This window comes from Spermophilus citellus (genome assembly GCF_964194105.1).
Source record: "Spermophilus citellus genome assembly, chromosome: 3".
In the NCBI taxonomy this organism is placed as follows: Eukaryota; Metazoa; Chordata; class Mammalia; order Rodentia; family Sciuridae; genus Spermophilus; species Spermophilus citellus.
In genome coordinates this window covers 34,226,467-34,243,214 of record NC_138184.1, presented here as the reverse complement: position 1 = coordinate 34,243,214, position 16,748 = coordinate 34,226,467, and the positions used below count along the sequence as shown (strand labels likewise).

The 16,748-nt window shown below is 32.7% G+C and overlaps 1 protein-coding gene across 2 annotated transcripts in view; it reads left to right on the top strand.

The window, feature by feature from the left end:
- CMC1 (C-X9-C motif containing 1) overlaps positions 1–13,571 on the top strand; it is a 69,772-nt gene extending 56,201 nt beyond the window's left edge. For both annotated transcript variants that reach the window (XM_081284069.1, XM_081284068.1), the window contains exons 3-4: positions 10,286–10,376; positions 13,304–13,571. In XM_081284069.1, the coding sequence (XP_081140195.1) occupies positions 10,286–10,376; positions 13,304–13,424 (212 nt within the window). In that variant the 3' untranslated portion in view covers positions 13,425–13,571. The remainder of the gene's footprint in view (positions 1–10,285; positions 10,377–13,303) is intronic.
- Positions 13,572–16,748: the final 3,177 nt, after the last annotated feature.

The following is a 16,748-nucleotide window of genomic DNA, read 5'->3' as shown; positions in this document are numbered from 1 at the left end:
AAACCAGCATATTTTTTAGAAAGCATTTTTGGTAGTAATTGGACATAGTAACTTTATTTTATTTATTTACTTTTTTTTATATTGCATTGAGGATTGAACCCAGTGCCTCCCATATGCGAGGCAAGCACTCTGCCACTGAGCCACAACCCCAGCCTCTATAAAACAGCATTTTATATGGAAAATGACAAGGATTTGTTGGTGGTACAGAAACCACCCACATCCAATGAAGAGAAAAGTCAATAATGTTCAGACTGGCTCTGAGCCAAGAGAAAAATACAGATGTTGTTTTTACTAATATTAGATGAAGAGGAAGCATTAAACTGACTCTAGCTTTTTTTCAAACTGTAGTCTCTTCTCATCCCCAACACACATCCAATTGGAACTGGACACTTTTTTATGAATTTTCTAACACCACAGGTGTTTAGATAAATTCAGGAAGGACTTTCTGAATTAAGAATTTAAAGTGACCTCTGATGTCCTTCTCATTCCAACCATTTAGATTGCAGAAATGAGAATAAGGCAGCTGGTCCTTTCCAGGACACTTGATAAGTGTTGTTTAATTGTCACTGGGCATTAGTGCCCATACTGAATGCCTCTGTTTATCCCCAGGTTGGGCTGTAAAACCACTTGCAGACGCAAAATAAATAAATAAATAAAAACTTTTTTTTTTTTTAAATGAAAACCCTACAGTAGATTAGTGTGTTACTTGGTTACTGACAACATCCTTATTTTGTTTCCCCTTTTGGTGAAGGGAATGGGGAAAAGCCTAGCACCCACTGGGAGGTGGCAAGGAAATCCAGAAGTCTCTGCATTCACAAGTGTGTTCACCTTATTAATAGGTAGTTTTTTTTTTTCCTTAAACATTGAAGACTAAGGGGAGCAGAGATTTTTCTATGCAAGAAAAATGTGGTATAAGCCAAACTCATTCACTTAATAATTGTCTTGCCTTGACACCTTCTAAATCCTTCACCTCTGTAGTCATTAATAATGCTTAAGGATCCTGCTATTTGGGACACTAAGGCATCTCATGTAGTCCTTTTAAAAAGGTAGGATAATTTGATGGTTAGCTTAGCCACACTAGGCTGTGCTGTGCTGATTGTGTACTTTAAAAATTCTGGTAATACTTAAAATCTGAAAACAGAATTTAGTCCATTGTATTCAGTTTGGAGAAGCTACTTTCTAATGTGTAAAATTCCCATTTAAAATATTTATATTTATAGGAATTCTGAAGAACAGCTTATAAGATTCAGAGAGCTAAGGTATCTAATGCTATTTTATTTTAGATGTTTGCTAAGTTGCCAGTTAGCAAAAAATCAGCAATAATCTCTCCCTTATTTTTCCCTGTGATAGTATTAGAATGTGCTGAGCCATTGCCCCTTGCTTGCCAGGTCTGTCTTGTGATGTCATATGAAAAAACAGGCTTGAGTTAGTCTCTATTTGAGCATAGAATTTTCTAGAAGAGGCAGCATTAAACTTACTCTATAGAGTTCCCCCCCCCCCCCGGGGTTCTGATCATAGAAAGGATTAAGTGGGGTCATTGTACTTATATGTAGTTCATTTGAGTTAATTTTAGGCCTGGTTTTAAGCTAGTCTGTATGCCACATTATATGATCTTGGAAATGCATCCTATTTAAAACTCAGTTTCTTCATCTGGCAAATGACGGTAATAATGTGCCTATTTAATGGTGCTGTAAAATTTGTGTGAGCTAATAAAGTACTTAGTATTGTGCCAGGCACATAGTAACATTCAGTATAAATAAATCATGTTGCTGTTAATGCTTTATTATTGGCACTTCAAAATGCTTGAAAAAAATAGTAATGAAGTTACATAGAAAAATGGGAAAAACAAGAAAAAGGCCACCTGAATTAAGATGATTGTTTCTAATGGAGAAATAAATTAAAAATTACTTAAGACCCTATTGAGAATTACTAATGCTTCTTTGATCTTTGACTTTCCTGAACAGAAATTGTCTATGTTCCAAGTACTACATACTAAGTACTCCTTGTAGGAATAACATTTTAATCTTATTAAATTTATATTCTAATAAATTGAAATAATGAGTCCAACTATCCCCCCTCACATTTAATTTCCATGAAACCCTGAAGCTTTGTGTTACAGATTTTTGCTTGTTTGTTCTGAATTTTGTTTTAGGATAAATTCTGAAAACAACCTGAGCTGAACTGAAGAAATGATGATGATAAACAGCATTGTCAAAAATTTAGATCTATGTCAAAGAAATTAGATAAGAGTAATGGGAGAGATTATTAAATAAAATCATATTTAAAAATATAAGGATAAGTTAACTCAAGTCTGGTAGGAAATCAGAATTATAAATTGAACAGTCATTCATTTAGTTCACTTATCTATTTATTCAGCTGTTTGTTGAATACCACGCAGGAAAAGTTTTCCTGAATGATTATTTGTAGCACTTTAGGTTTTATTTCTTTAAGCATTTTATTTTGATTAGGTATTTTAATAGACTTAAAAAATGATGAATGGATAAAAAAATATGCTTTAAGGAAAACTAAAGAAGATAAAGAAAAGCTAAAGCCTAAAATGATGATGGAGTCAAGTAAGAGCCATATCGTCACCAGCTGCTTGTTTGTATCTCACCTTAAGTGTAGGGAACTAAAAATGTCTATAGCTCTGGTAGTGTGCCTGCCTAGCATGTCCAAGGCACTAGATTCAATTCTCAGCACTGCATATAAATAAATAAATAAAGGTCCATTGACAACTAAAAAATATTAAAAAAGAAAAGTCTACAGCTGTATTGTCTAATATGGTAGCCACTAGACTCATATGATTATTTAAATTTAATTAAAATCAATTATTAAAATGAAAAGTTCAATTTTTTCAATTGCATTAGTCATATTTCAGGTACTTAGAAGCCACATGTGTCTAGTGGCTACATTATTGGAAAGTGTGAAGAACATTTCCATTATCACAGAAATTTTTCTGGGACAATATAATGTAAGCCAAATATATAATTTTAAATATATAGTAATCACACTTTAAGAAATTAATTTTAAAAGGTAAAATTAATTTCAGCATATTATTTAATCTGGTAACATATCCAAAGTAATATCTTTTCAACAGTAATTATTATAAAATTATTAATTAAATATTTTACTTTCCTCTTTTTATCATAAGTTTTCAAAACTCACTATATATTTTATACTTAGCAATATAAGCAATATAGTACAATTCAGATTATCCATATTTCAGGTGTTCACTAGCCATGTGTGACTGGTGTCATGTTGCACAGTATAGTTCTAGAGGATTGCTAACCCAAGTTGACATGTCACAGACACAACTACTTGATAGTATTGAATTCCTTCATGTGTGTCTGCTAACATATTATAAACAAATACACTGAAGTTAGGAACTCCATTTTGTATTTAATGACCACTTGATTAAAGGGAATAACCATCCTAGAAATGAAAATGCAAGCTGTGTTTAATGTATCAGACATAAGAAGTAAGGACTTTTGTTAATGCCAATCTCTTCCTTGGTATTATGTGAATCAGAGATATTTCTGATTTGTATTTTATTTTATTCTGTTGCAGTACTCGTGCATGCTAGGCAAATGCTGTATTACTGAGCTACATCCCAAGCCCTCAGAGATATTTCTGGATAGCAATATGATGTTTACAAGTTTTATCATAAAAGCTGATGGATGCCTTTCTCTTCTTATTTTAGAAAAACATCTTAGCATTTGGCATTGGTGACGAAGCTTAACTATCCCAGAAAAAATAGTCATCTGGTGGACACCATTTATTTAGTTTTATATTTCAAAATTACTCACAGATAACTCAAAAGAATAAAGCTATACTGTCTTTAGAAATTTTAATAAGGATTTAATCATAATAAGCCCCAAATTTTATACCCTATTTTTCTTGTTTAGAACGAATTATACTTAAATTGGTCAGTGTCCTTTGAATCCAGCTGGCTGCTTCTCATGAACTTGGACTATATCTATTTTGTAATTTCAGATTTAAAATGTATCTTTAATAGATTCTAGTTTACCCTTAAGCCTGTTTTTCTGGTACTTGCATCTTTAAAATGTGATATTTTCGAAAAACATTCATGGCTCAATTTTGCTGAAGTGGTGTCTATCTTTTTTACCCCATAATTTTAACACGTTTTCATTTTTAGACTTATAAGTGCTATAAATCCTATATAGTTCTAATCACTTTTTTTTATACACCTGCCTTCAACATTTTGATCAAGTGCATTTTAGCACACAGAAAACATAAAAGATGGATGAATACTGCATATGTCCTTCAAGCGTAATGGGATAGTACTGTTTTTAGTTATATAATGCTGTATAAAAAGTCACTTCTGTTGAATGATTAATGGGATGAGCATACTATACTTCCTTTTGTCCTTAAAATTATATTACTCACTTTTCAGTTCCTGATTTTGAGAAAACTCATTAAGGATATTGTTAGTTGAAGATTCAAAGTCTGTGATTATGTGCTTACGTGCAATTTTACTATCATTTAAGTCCAGAGTACTGTTTTATTGTCTTCATATTCTTCTAGCTCATTTAATAATTGTGAAACATATTCTGGTCATTTTTTTCCATTATGGAAATGTATTTGTTTCATATTGCTACTATAACACTGTGTTAGCTTTTGTTGCATTGTGAAGACAGGAATGTAGGTGATTTTTTTTCTTTTGTGCTCTACTTTGGAAAGTAAAGAAAAAGCTGATATAATACTTCCAAATGGATCTATTCTTAAACATTAAGGTAATATCATGATTTGACACTTTCTCATCTGCAGTATCATATTTATATTCAAAAATCGAAATGTTTTTAAAGCTATCAATGCAATGAAGAAGTCTGTTGTCTTCAGGCACTTTGTGCTTTACAACCTCCAGAAGGGATGATGATTACTGAGACAGCACTTAGGCATTGTCTCCCGGGACTGACATTAGACTTCTCACTACAGAAATCTTCACATAAAAAGATAACCTTTCTTGAGAAAATTCAATTTTGGATTTAAATTTATATTACAAATTTAAGATTACATATATCTTTGAAAGGAAATTTTACTAAATGTTGGCACCCAGATTCTGCCCAAATTGTATCATTTTTAGTCTTATATTTTTAAAGCTATTTCTGATTCAATACTGATAAAAGATCTTTCATACATTATGTTTAAAGTAGTTTTCTAGCTAAGTGTGGTGGTGCATGCCTAAAATCCCAGTGTTTGGGGAGGCTGAGGCAGGAGGTTCACAAGTTTGAGACTAGCCTTGGCAATTTAGGGAGACCCTATATCAGAATAAAAAAATAAAAGACTGAGACTTTTTATTGTTTTATAGTTTTATAAACTACCATATATAAATTTAGAACTTCTGTGTTAAGAGTGCCCCTGGGTTCAATAATAGATTGCTCCTGGGTTTTCAGTCCCTAGCACCAATAAATAAATAAGTATATAATAAATAAAATTATTTAAATATTTAAAATAATTTAAACATTTATAAATACATAATAAAGTAAAACACTTTATTCTTATCCAGTTTCATATAGGGAGAGTTTTGTATTTAAGATTTTCTTTTTTTTTATTTGTTATTTTTAGATATAAATGACATTATGGTGTATCTTGACATATTATACATACATGGGGTGCATCCCGTTACAATTTTGATCCAATTCTTGTGGTTGAACATGATGTAGAATCATACTGGTCATGTATTCCATATATGAGCGTTGGAAAGTTATGTCCGATTCATTCAACTGTCTTTCCTATTCCTTTCACCACTCTCTTCCTGTCATTCCCCCTTGTCTAATCCAATGAATTTCTGTACTTTTCCTCTCTCAACTCTTTTGTTATGGGTTAGTATCCGTATATCAGAGAGAACATTCGGCCTTTGGATTTTTGGGACTGGCATGTTATTCTCCAGTTCCATCCATTTACCAGCAAATGCCATAATTTCATTCTCCTTTATATCTGGGTAATGTTCCACTGTGTGTGTATATATATGTCACATTTTCTTTATCCATTCATCTGCTTAAGGGCCCCTGGGTTGGTTCAATAGCTTGGCTGTTGTGAATTGAGTTGCTATAAACATTATTGTAGCTGTGTCACTGGAGAATGTTGATTTTAAGTCCTTTGGGTATAAGCCAAGGAGTGGGATAACTGGGTCAAATGGTGGTTCCAGTCCAAGTTTTCAAGATTTTCATTTGTAGAGGATATGTTATGAATTTGGATGATTTGGAAATTTACCTTGCCATGAGCTTTAATAAGCAGAACCTCCTAAATATGTTTCACTTAATTTGACATTTCTAATTTAAAGACAAAAGCCACTGTGATGTTGGTGTAGTCTTGGAAATATTGTGTATGACTTGTGTGCAAAATTTCTACATTAAATCCAGATAAATCTTTGCCTTTTGTAATATGGGAAAAAATAAGCATTTAAGAAATACTGGTTAAGGAAAGAAAGCTACTGATAAGTTACAGATAAGTGCTGTATCTAAAGATAGTTGTGAAAAAAAGTTCATTTTAAAAAATCACAAAGGAGATATCTATAAACAGTGGTTCTAGTCAGAGACATGAAATAATGGGGATTTTTTAAAAACTTGGAATCTTTTGAAACTCATTTCTCAGTGAATGCTTTATATCTAACTGGATAACTATATTTGCAAAATAATATGTTGTGTGAAACTCACTAAGTGCAGAGAAAAATGTAAAAGATGAAGTGGCTGTCTAATATTTCTTGTTTCACGCAGAGTTGTTGCTTGATAAGTACTTATCCTTGGCTTAATTAATGAAGCTTATAATTAAATATTATAATATGTTTAAATATTAAAAAATAGGGACTGGAGTTGTGGCTCAGTGGTAGAGTGATCACCTAGTATGCACAAGGCACTGGGTTCAATCCTCAGCACCACATAAATGTAAAATAAAGATATTGTGCCCACCTAAAACTTAAGAATAAATATTTTAAAAAAATATTTAAAAATATTCAGATGTACCATAAATTGACTCAAAACACAATTAATTTCAATTCATTATTTTGGTATTGCTTTTACATAGTTTTTAACATAATTTTTACATCATTATAAATTTTTTTCAAATAGTAAACTGGAAATTTTATTTTACTAGTATCTAATTGCAATATGAACGATTATTTTTGCCTGTTGTAATAGACTAAACTTTCACTGTTTTCCTAGATGTTTTTAATCCAAATTTTATTATATCCAAAGAAGGGTTTTAAAAATGCTTTATTATATAGTATTAAATAGTTTCTTTGAGAGAAATGAAGGTTGTACAAAAGAAAAACACAGAATTTCACGTACTTGATATTTTATAGAGAAAAGATCTTGAGTACACATTCCTTTAAGCCTTAGAATAACTTAACACTTTCTCCACATTGCTACTGTTACTCTTTACTGATACTTATTTTCACTGCCTTTTATTTAATTAAATGAAATTTTATTTTCATAGTGTTTAATGGCAACTAAATAAATTTTTGGTAGAGTCAATTGTACATTTTCTTTAACAGTTAACATAAAATTGAAAGATGTAAGCAATTTAATTGTAAGAATTGTTTCAGAATACCATTTTAGAAATCAGTTTGCAGTATTAGTAACATCACTATTATATGAATATATGCTAATGTAGGATGAAAGAAGAATCCTCATTAAAAATCTGGTTGCTAAACAAATGACAAAAACCTTAAAAACAGCTTGAGGCTTCGGGTCAGTCACGATTACTCCAGAAGAGATTTGGACAAGTGTGAAAATATATAGGCTATGCCTTTAGTGTGATCAGAACACATAAATACTATCTTCCATCAGTTCCCTAACAATGGCATTTTTATTAATATTAGGGAAAACATCTTTTTCCCCACAGTTTTATTGGTGCATTATAATTGTATGTAATGGTGGGAATTGTTACATTTTCATGTACACATAATATAACAATATAATTTAGCCAATATCATTCTCCATTACTTCCCCTTTCCCTTCTCCTCTCCCTCTTCCTTGTCTCTTTCCTCTACTAATCTCCCTTCATTTTTCATGAGACTGACCCCTGCCCACAACTTCCTTTTCCTTTTTCCTTTCTAGCTTCCACATGTGAGAGAAAACATGTGACTCTTGACCTTCTGAATTTGGCTTATTTCACTTAACATACTGGTCTCAAGTTCCAGCATTTTTATTTATGACTAAAAAGGTAGACTTTTGATATAGTCATTGTGTTTGCTTTCCAGAAAAGGAGTGAAGTTTGGTCAGCTAAGATATTTTTTTTTCTTTGTTGTTTTTAGATGACAGTAGAATTTATTTATACTGTACATGCACGGAGTACAACCGGGTCCAATTAGGATCCCTTTCTTGTCGTTATACATAATGTGGAGTTATATTGGTCTTGTATTCATATATGAGCAAAGGAAAGTTATGTCTGATTCATTCTGCTGTCTTTAGGATATTTTCTTTAGGCAGCATTCACGATGCTATTATCTGTCTCCTAAGTAGGTATAACAAGATGACAGTAAGGGTAAGGTGGTACAAAGGAATCCTCCTCCTTGTTTATCACCACTACCAAACATGGCAGTTCTCTTAAAGAAGGGTTTAGCCAACTTAGTCAATTCTGGATTAACTTTGTGTGTACATTTCCTTTGAGTATTGCACATGCTTTTATTTGAGAGATAATCTTAACATTTTGATGTGGCATTGGAAGTAGAAAAATTAACATGTAGGAAAAGAGAGGGATTCCAGAGTGAAAGTTAATGGACTTTTTGATAGCCATGTGACTGCTCCTTAGTGTTTCCACCGAAAGTGAATTGGCTGCAGGTCTGCTTTGCCTTTGGAGTTGTAGTAAGTTTGTAGTTGAAGGACTTGAAGGAATTTCCCTTGGATTGTTGTGGCCTGTATGCCTGGCTTATCTGCACAGGAGCATTTATAGTTGGGAAAGAAGATATTCAATGAAGTTAAGTCTAACAGGCTGGCTTGGGAATGAAATTAAATGGTGGGATTGCTAACATTATATGAACAAGAAAAGCAATGGGAGCTAATTCTGTGTGACTGTGAAGGGGAATAGTACATATCACACATGTTATCATGCACATTAAATTATTTGAATTCAAATCATTTCTTACATCCTTTGACCTTGTTCCTATTCCATGTTTTTTTTGCAGAGTGTGGTTAGGTTGCTGTGGGTACACATCTATGCTATAGTGCTTTTGTTCTGGTAAAGTTCTAATGAGTTTTTTACACACTTAACAAATCTCAATCATTTTTGGTTGTTTACGATTTAAAAGTATTTTTGTTACTTATTATAGGTATGTAGCTCATGGAGATTTCTAAAGTTTCCTGTCTGTGTTTTGAAAATCATAAGTAATTTATGTTCCTCAGTAACTGGAGGATAATGCATAACTCAAGGAATGAGGGAAATCTTGATCATATAATGTTTTAAAAGATATTAAGGAATTTTTTTTCTTTTTGGTCTACAGCTTCTTTGTGAGACTGATGTCGTGTTTTACAGTCTGAAATGGAAATTGCTGATTACTTGATAGCAAGCAGATTAGAGGTAGCACAGCCTAGAATTAGATCTAGTGTCAGAAGAAAGGGCCAGAATAGTCCAGGAAGGTAGCTGCAAGCAAAAGCACACTGTAATGTGGAAAGGATAGTAGGATTGATTCTGACCTAACTACAAGACAGAGTAGCAAGTGGCTCAGCTGTGGGTAGAATATGGTGCCAAACTTAAGTTGATAGTCCTGAAAAGACAGATACCAAAGGTGTTAGTGCAATTTAAAAGGTAAGATACTGGAATGGGAATCTAACAGAAAACCATTTGAAATTTCTGGGGAATCAAGAGTTGACTTGAGTATGAAATATTAGAAGTTACGGTACCATCACTAGCTTATTTAAAAGAAAGGGGATCCTTTGATGCCAACAGGTTGAGATCCACCACCTCTGTCATGTACTGAGGAGATATACTAAGCCTGGACATCAGTGTCTAGAAACAATTCCCTTTGACTCCTTAAGTATTTAATTCCCTTAGAATATGCCCTTTCCCTACTAGAAATGCTTCTGAGAATCTACATTCTTTCTCACCTTTACCTCAGATGTACTTGTCTCCCTTATCTCAAATATCATTTATTTCTACAAAGTGAACAATACTCAACTTATTCTGCCTTTTATTAGTGTGCATGTCATTTATTGAACACGTACTATGTGCAAGGCACAGTTTATGTAATGTTGTTAATAATTTAGAACTATTAAAATTTTATTGATATAATTACAAATTATATTTGTTTCCAATTTTTAAATTTCAGATTTTACAAAATGTTGCAAGGACTCTGGCATCCTCATGGTAGTAAAATGCCAGAAAGAAAATTCTGCATTGAAAGAATGTCTAACTGCTTAGTAAGTAGTTACTTCAGTGTGTGTGTGTGTGTGTGTGTGTGTGTGTGTAAGAGTGTGTTACTTAACTCATTACAGGTAATACATTCTGTACCTCCCCTAACCAAATTCTTCACCTTTTTGGCTGAATCTAAAATTGCAGCATGTTGAAAATTTATTCTAAAAGAAAAAAAGCTTGCATATTTGTTAAATGATTTTTTCAAGTTGTCTGTCAACATTGTGTCTGATTAAAAATATGTCAGCAAACAAAAATATATGACTTAGCATAACACCTAACAAATCTCTTTTTGTCAACAGGTTGATTTATAGAATACGGTATAGACTGATTTTTTTGTTTATTTCATCTAGCAGAAAGAAACTGAATTTAGAATATCTTTATATTGTGATTTATATAATTTTAACTTTTAGAATTACAATAAATCACATGAAAAACACAAAAGTTAGATTTTTTGAAGTTAATCAATTTTTAAATAGCATTTTAATGTTATATTCACCAATATTCTCATTGTAATTCCTTTAGACCTGAAGTGAAAATATGCATGCAGGTGCTTTCTGTTTTATCTCTGTTTTATTATCCACATTATTGACAATAATATTGCAGAATATATTAGAAAGTACTGTTGATAGTTGTGAGATCTTAATTTTGGCAAGCTCTTATTTACTTTTATACTCTGTTTTTCAAGCTTCTGAACTATATGTATGTGTCAGTATGGCTTGATCTTTCTTAGGGGACTAAATAAAATAATAATGATCTGAATCCCATATTTTTAAAATAACAAATTACATGTACACAAAGTTACAGGTTTAGAATGCTATAGATGAGACTGTGGAGATGATCTAAACTCATCTGTACATTTATAAATGAGGAAATACTCAATATTCATTTTTTCTCAAGTTAATATCAATAGCAGCTCTTTACATCTGGGCCCAAAATAGTACTAAGCACTTTACTGTAAAAGAATTCATTCTCTGATGTATTGTTCTTCCAGTTTTGTTGCTGGTGCATCTAAGAGATATTTAATAAATAATCACTTAAACTTCATGTGTCTGAACTTGTTTTATATATTGATGAAGAATTTTTTACCTCTAGTTCAGTCATCATAATAATTACCTTGACATATTATCCCACCCTCCAAATGGGCTGGTTCTAGAGCAGAGTAGACAGGAACAGACTGCAGAGAGGGCAGCCTGAGGGCATCCTGAGCTCAGCTTCTGAATCAGTGAGTTTAGCTAGCCTTGTAAACTTGGACAAGATCCCTCACTGTGAGAAGGGATGCCTCTCCTGGAGTGATTGTGAAGTACTCTGTGTGAACACATTTACCCCAGTGCCTAGTGTACTAGGTACTCAGTAAATGTTAGCTCTTATTGATATGTACTTGTTATTAGATTGGTATTTATTTTGTTACCTGAATATTAATCATGGGAATTTTATTTCACATCTGCTAAAAACAGGAAATAATAGGTTTTAGTGGATCTGGGGAAGGGGTGTAGAGAGAGGCAACTGCTTCTGTTGGTTTAGAAGAGAGAGAAGCAGTGAAAGAAACACAGGATGTGAATGGAAAATTATTAAGAGAAATTTTACTTTAGATCCAGAGTTCTCAAGAAATATTGTGTCATCTTTGAGTAAGAAATTCTCTGCTTTGTTAATTACTGTTTGACATTCCATGAATGTAACCACTATTCTTAATGACATCTTGAAATGTTAATGGTTTGTGCTCCTTTATTTCTACCTCATCTTCATTTATTCCTTGACATACTGTGATCTGATTTCTGCCCTGACTCTACTGAAATCTTATTCCTAAAGACTCTAGTTAAATCAAACACATAGTGCTCTTGGACTTGACCTTTCTCTAACAATCACTTCTATTGTTTGGATCTTTTGATTCTCAAATATTTCTTTGTACTTCCCAATCTTTTTTTCCCTTAACCTACTGCTTAAAGTTCATATTTCCCTGGGTTCTCCTCTCATTCTTAATTCTAAGAAAGTTCAGTTTGTACTCATGGATTAAATCACTTATAGATAATGAAATTTTTCTGCTTTCTTCAGATAACAAACTGAACCTGACTCCCTTTTGCTCTACCCACATCATGGGTCTTTGTAAATTAGAGAGTTATCTGCTAACTCTAATTGGTGAGTTCCTGTGTCTCACCAAATCTAATTTTTCCTTTTCATTTTTACAGCTGCTCATTTGGCCTAGGCCCTCATTCATTCTTGCCTGGATTACTCCTGAGTCTAACCTTACTGCTGCCTTTTAGCCTATCTGCAATATGCTGTCAGATTCATCCAAAGACACAAAATTTTCTGTTCATCATGTTCTGTTGCCTTCAGGATAGATTTTAATTTCTTTGTGTGGTATAAGTGGCCCGTAATTATTTGGCCTTGAACATTCCATGCTTGTATCAGGCCCTTTCTGCTATGTGTAAGCCACTGTAGTGGTAGCAATCACCTTGCATTCTTCATGCATCCCAGCTTTTCCTCATCTGTGTGCCATTTATATGGATTTCTGTTGGTCCTACATAATTCATCTTAAGCATTTCTTCATGACTTCTAACTCATGTTTCTGTGGTATCCTGGTTGTATCTGTCACAACAGTTTTTACACTTAATTGTAGTTCAGTCTTCACTTGTCTGCCCTGTAATACCATAGGTTCTTTGAGGATAGGAGCTGTGCTTATCATTGCTCAAATCTGTGATAGTACCCTGTATAAAAGAATCCTTATATTAATATGTACAGTTAAAAATAGAATCTTTAGGTCTATGTTTTCATTAATTTGATAACTTAATGTTCACACTGAATTTGTGACCAATATATAAAAGTTTACTTCTAAATAAAAGTCTGCTTCTGAAGATTGAACCTGATGTACTAGATATCTGAATATCATTGTTTACAGCTTATAACTAAAATTGAGATTTTCATTTCCTTCTTGTAGCTACAATGATCCAGCTTTTTATGAAGAATGCAAAATGGAATACCTGAAGGAAAGGGAAGAATTCAGAAAAACTGGAATTCCTACTAAGAAAAGGCTACAGAAGCTACCTACAAGCATGTAGACAGATATTAAAATGAGAGGAATCTCATATTCACAAAAGTCTTTTATAATATAAATCATCTGAAATAATGGACTCAAATGTGTTTGCTTTATTCTAATTATGAAAATAATAATTTATAAGAAATAACGATCATTATTTCAAAGTTGATTTATTAAATATGGGATAGGAGTAAATACTGGAATGAAATATGGGTTTCCTGATCATTCTGAATTTTTCACAAGCTTTTCCACAATTATAGTTCTATGAACAGTGCTAATGATTTCCAGAGTTCCACATGGACTTTACCTTCTTCCATCGTATAGGGAAAAAGCTAATCATAGGGATCAAAGTATTAAATGATAGCAGAAACAACCTTTAAAGGTGTTGATAATATCTAAGCAGTATAGCACAATGGCTAGGAACCAGAATATTAAAGTTTCACAACCTATTGACTATTTGCAACTGTGAAAGTGAATCTCAAAAGCTATTGTGAGAATTTGTTGAATATAGCAAGTGTATATCTTGTATGGGACAGTGCTCCAGATGTGGTAAACACTTTCTAATTGGTAGTGTTAGTACTACATAATAAGGCTTATCTAAAAGCATAGATAAGTATATATATGTATTTTACTTACATTCTTTGATGGATTTTTTTCCTGAAACTGTTTTTTGATCAAGTTGATTATGTTAACTTGATTATTGAAAATACTTTTTCTTTTTAAGAACTCATCCTTAGGATGAATAAACACCTTGTAAAATAGTGGACTCAGAAAGTAGTGTAATAAATTTCTGTCCCAATGCCATAATTTGGGCCCAGGCTGATATTATATTAAAAAGTCATCCCCCCCACCCACAACCCCAGGAGCTATTAGCTGTGCACCACAGCCACTATAACCAGTTTACAGATAAGTAAATTTTCTGTTTCCACATAGTCCTCATTAAAATCAAAACCAGAAACTTAATTACAAAACAAGATTTAACTTTGGTCCCAATCCCATGAAATAGCTGACTTAGGGGAAAAAAAGGACTTAATAATTTAAATGCAATACAATCAATGGATGTTCAAGTTCCCACTTTACTCATACTCTTGAGTTAACCACTCAAAGAATGATTTTACTCTTATTTGAAATACAAAGGAACTACACTTTTCCCAGGCCACAGATCAAAAGGAGGGAGATTAGTAGAACAGACAAAAATAAAGCAAATATTGAAATCTGGAGTCCACACAGAATAGGAGCTAGTAAGCCTATATTCCCCTGTTCACCTTCTGATACTGGTACATTTCCTAAAGCACAGGACTGTCATTTTTCTTTTTTTTAAATGACTCAAATGGAGAAAAGGCAAAACAGTTACAGAGGCTGGTAGAAATATACAGTCTGTGACTATTTTAATGAAAATTAAAGTAGCCAACTTCAAATTTTTGTTTTTGTTGGTGTTGGGGATCAAATCCAGGGCGTTGCACAAGACAACTTCAATTTTATGTGGAAAATTAGCTTATATAGATGTCACATCCTCCATAGATACTAGACAAATTATACAGTATACTCATCCTTCTTTCTCATAGCAAAAATGAACCATTCATTGGAGACTTTATTCATGCCTCACCACACTCAAGTCTACTTATTGGACTGAGGCAGTTGTACTTTGCTTGCTTACTGGTACCTTTGTTTATATTCCGTCTGTATGTGACAATTCATAGGATGTTACCCTTTAAAATTTACCTTTTCCAAGTAGCTTTTCTGGATAAAGATCATAACTTTCCTCCACATGATTCAATGAATTTACTATTTATTTTCTAATGTTTCACATAGGTATGTCACTACTCTACATGTGAATTCAGTTCCATTTTGGCAGATAGTCAATAAAAGAATCTTCCTTTCAGAGAAATAAATTCTACCTCAAGCTAATAAGAGGAAGGAAATGTAGCTTTTTAAAAATTATTTGTGTTCTCTTTATATTGTTGGGTTATAGATGTGTTGAACTCGGTTCTTACAAAAAGAAATCTAAAATTTTTGGAGTGTTTAGTTAGTATAAGAGATCAACATAAAAGTTTCCATTTTAAAAAGATTGTAAGCCACAGATGGGCCAATTTTATCATTTCTTTTTGAATCAATGAGAACAGATGATAAAATATTCTGTGGGTAAAATATTTTTGATTAATTCTTCTTACTAAAGTCTTATGCACATTTTTTTTTTAAAGAGAGAGTGAGAGAGGGGAGAGAGAGAAAGAGAGAGAATTTTTAATATTTATTTTTTAGTTCTCGGCGGACACAACATCTTTCTTGGTATGTGGTGCTGAGGATCGAACCCGGGCCGCACGCATGCCAGGCGAGCGCTCTACCGCCTGAGCCACATCCCCAGCCCTCTTATGCACATTTAACACTTAAACTATTAAGAACATCACTGATATTCTTAATAGTTTAAGTGTTATATGTGCATAAGACTTTAGTAAGAAGTAATTCAATGACTGTTCTTAATAGTTTAAGTGCTAAATGTGCATTAGACTTTAGTAAGAATAGTATACCTGTTTGATTACTATCATCACTGTCTTTTGGAGGGAATTTTCTCCACTCAAAGTCAATTTAACAAGACAAATGTCTGTTATACGAATCAAATTAACAACTAACAATCAGTACCAGACCTTGTAGTATATAAGCAAGGATATTATTTCACATCCACTTCCATTTCAAACAAAAAAAATTTTAATTAAACAATTTCTTGGCATTGTTCAAAACATTAATCAAGCCATTATCTCATAAGACTGACTGACTTTACGAAGGGAAATTTCCAATCATGGTTTTAAAAAAGGCAAACCAGTAAGCCACATTAGAGATTAGAGATAATATACAGCCTATGCAGCCACATGAGAAATAGTTTATGCTGCTTTGTTATTACACAGGTAGTTGCTTCCTTCAGCTAAAGCCTGGAATCTTATATTTGTTTTATGCATATTGGGTTTTGTTCTATTACTTGGCAGAAGACTGTACTCCCTTGAGTCAGCTGTGTTCGCTGGTCAGAATAAATTCCAGCATCTGACTTCAATTCCATTAATCACAGACAAGCTTGAATAAGTGAGAAAGATAATAGAGAAAAAGAATGGTGAACATTGTCTGTGTATGCTATTCAATAATATGGAGATCTGTGATACTCTTTTGAATTTAAGATATATGAACTGTCTATCAAAAAGGATAAAGTCCTTCCTACATGAAACACTGTATTCTAGGCAAAAGGTGTATGAACCAAGTAAAATATTATTACTATTATTAATATTTCTATCCTGAAAGAATTCAGGTCAATTTTCCTGTGAAGCCACCTTTGTTATTTCCTCACTTATTTACAAATGAC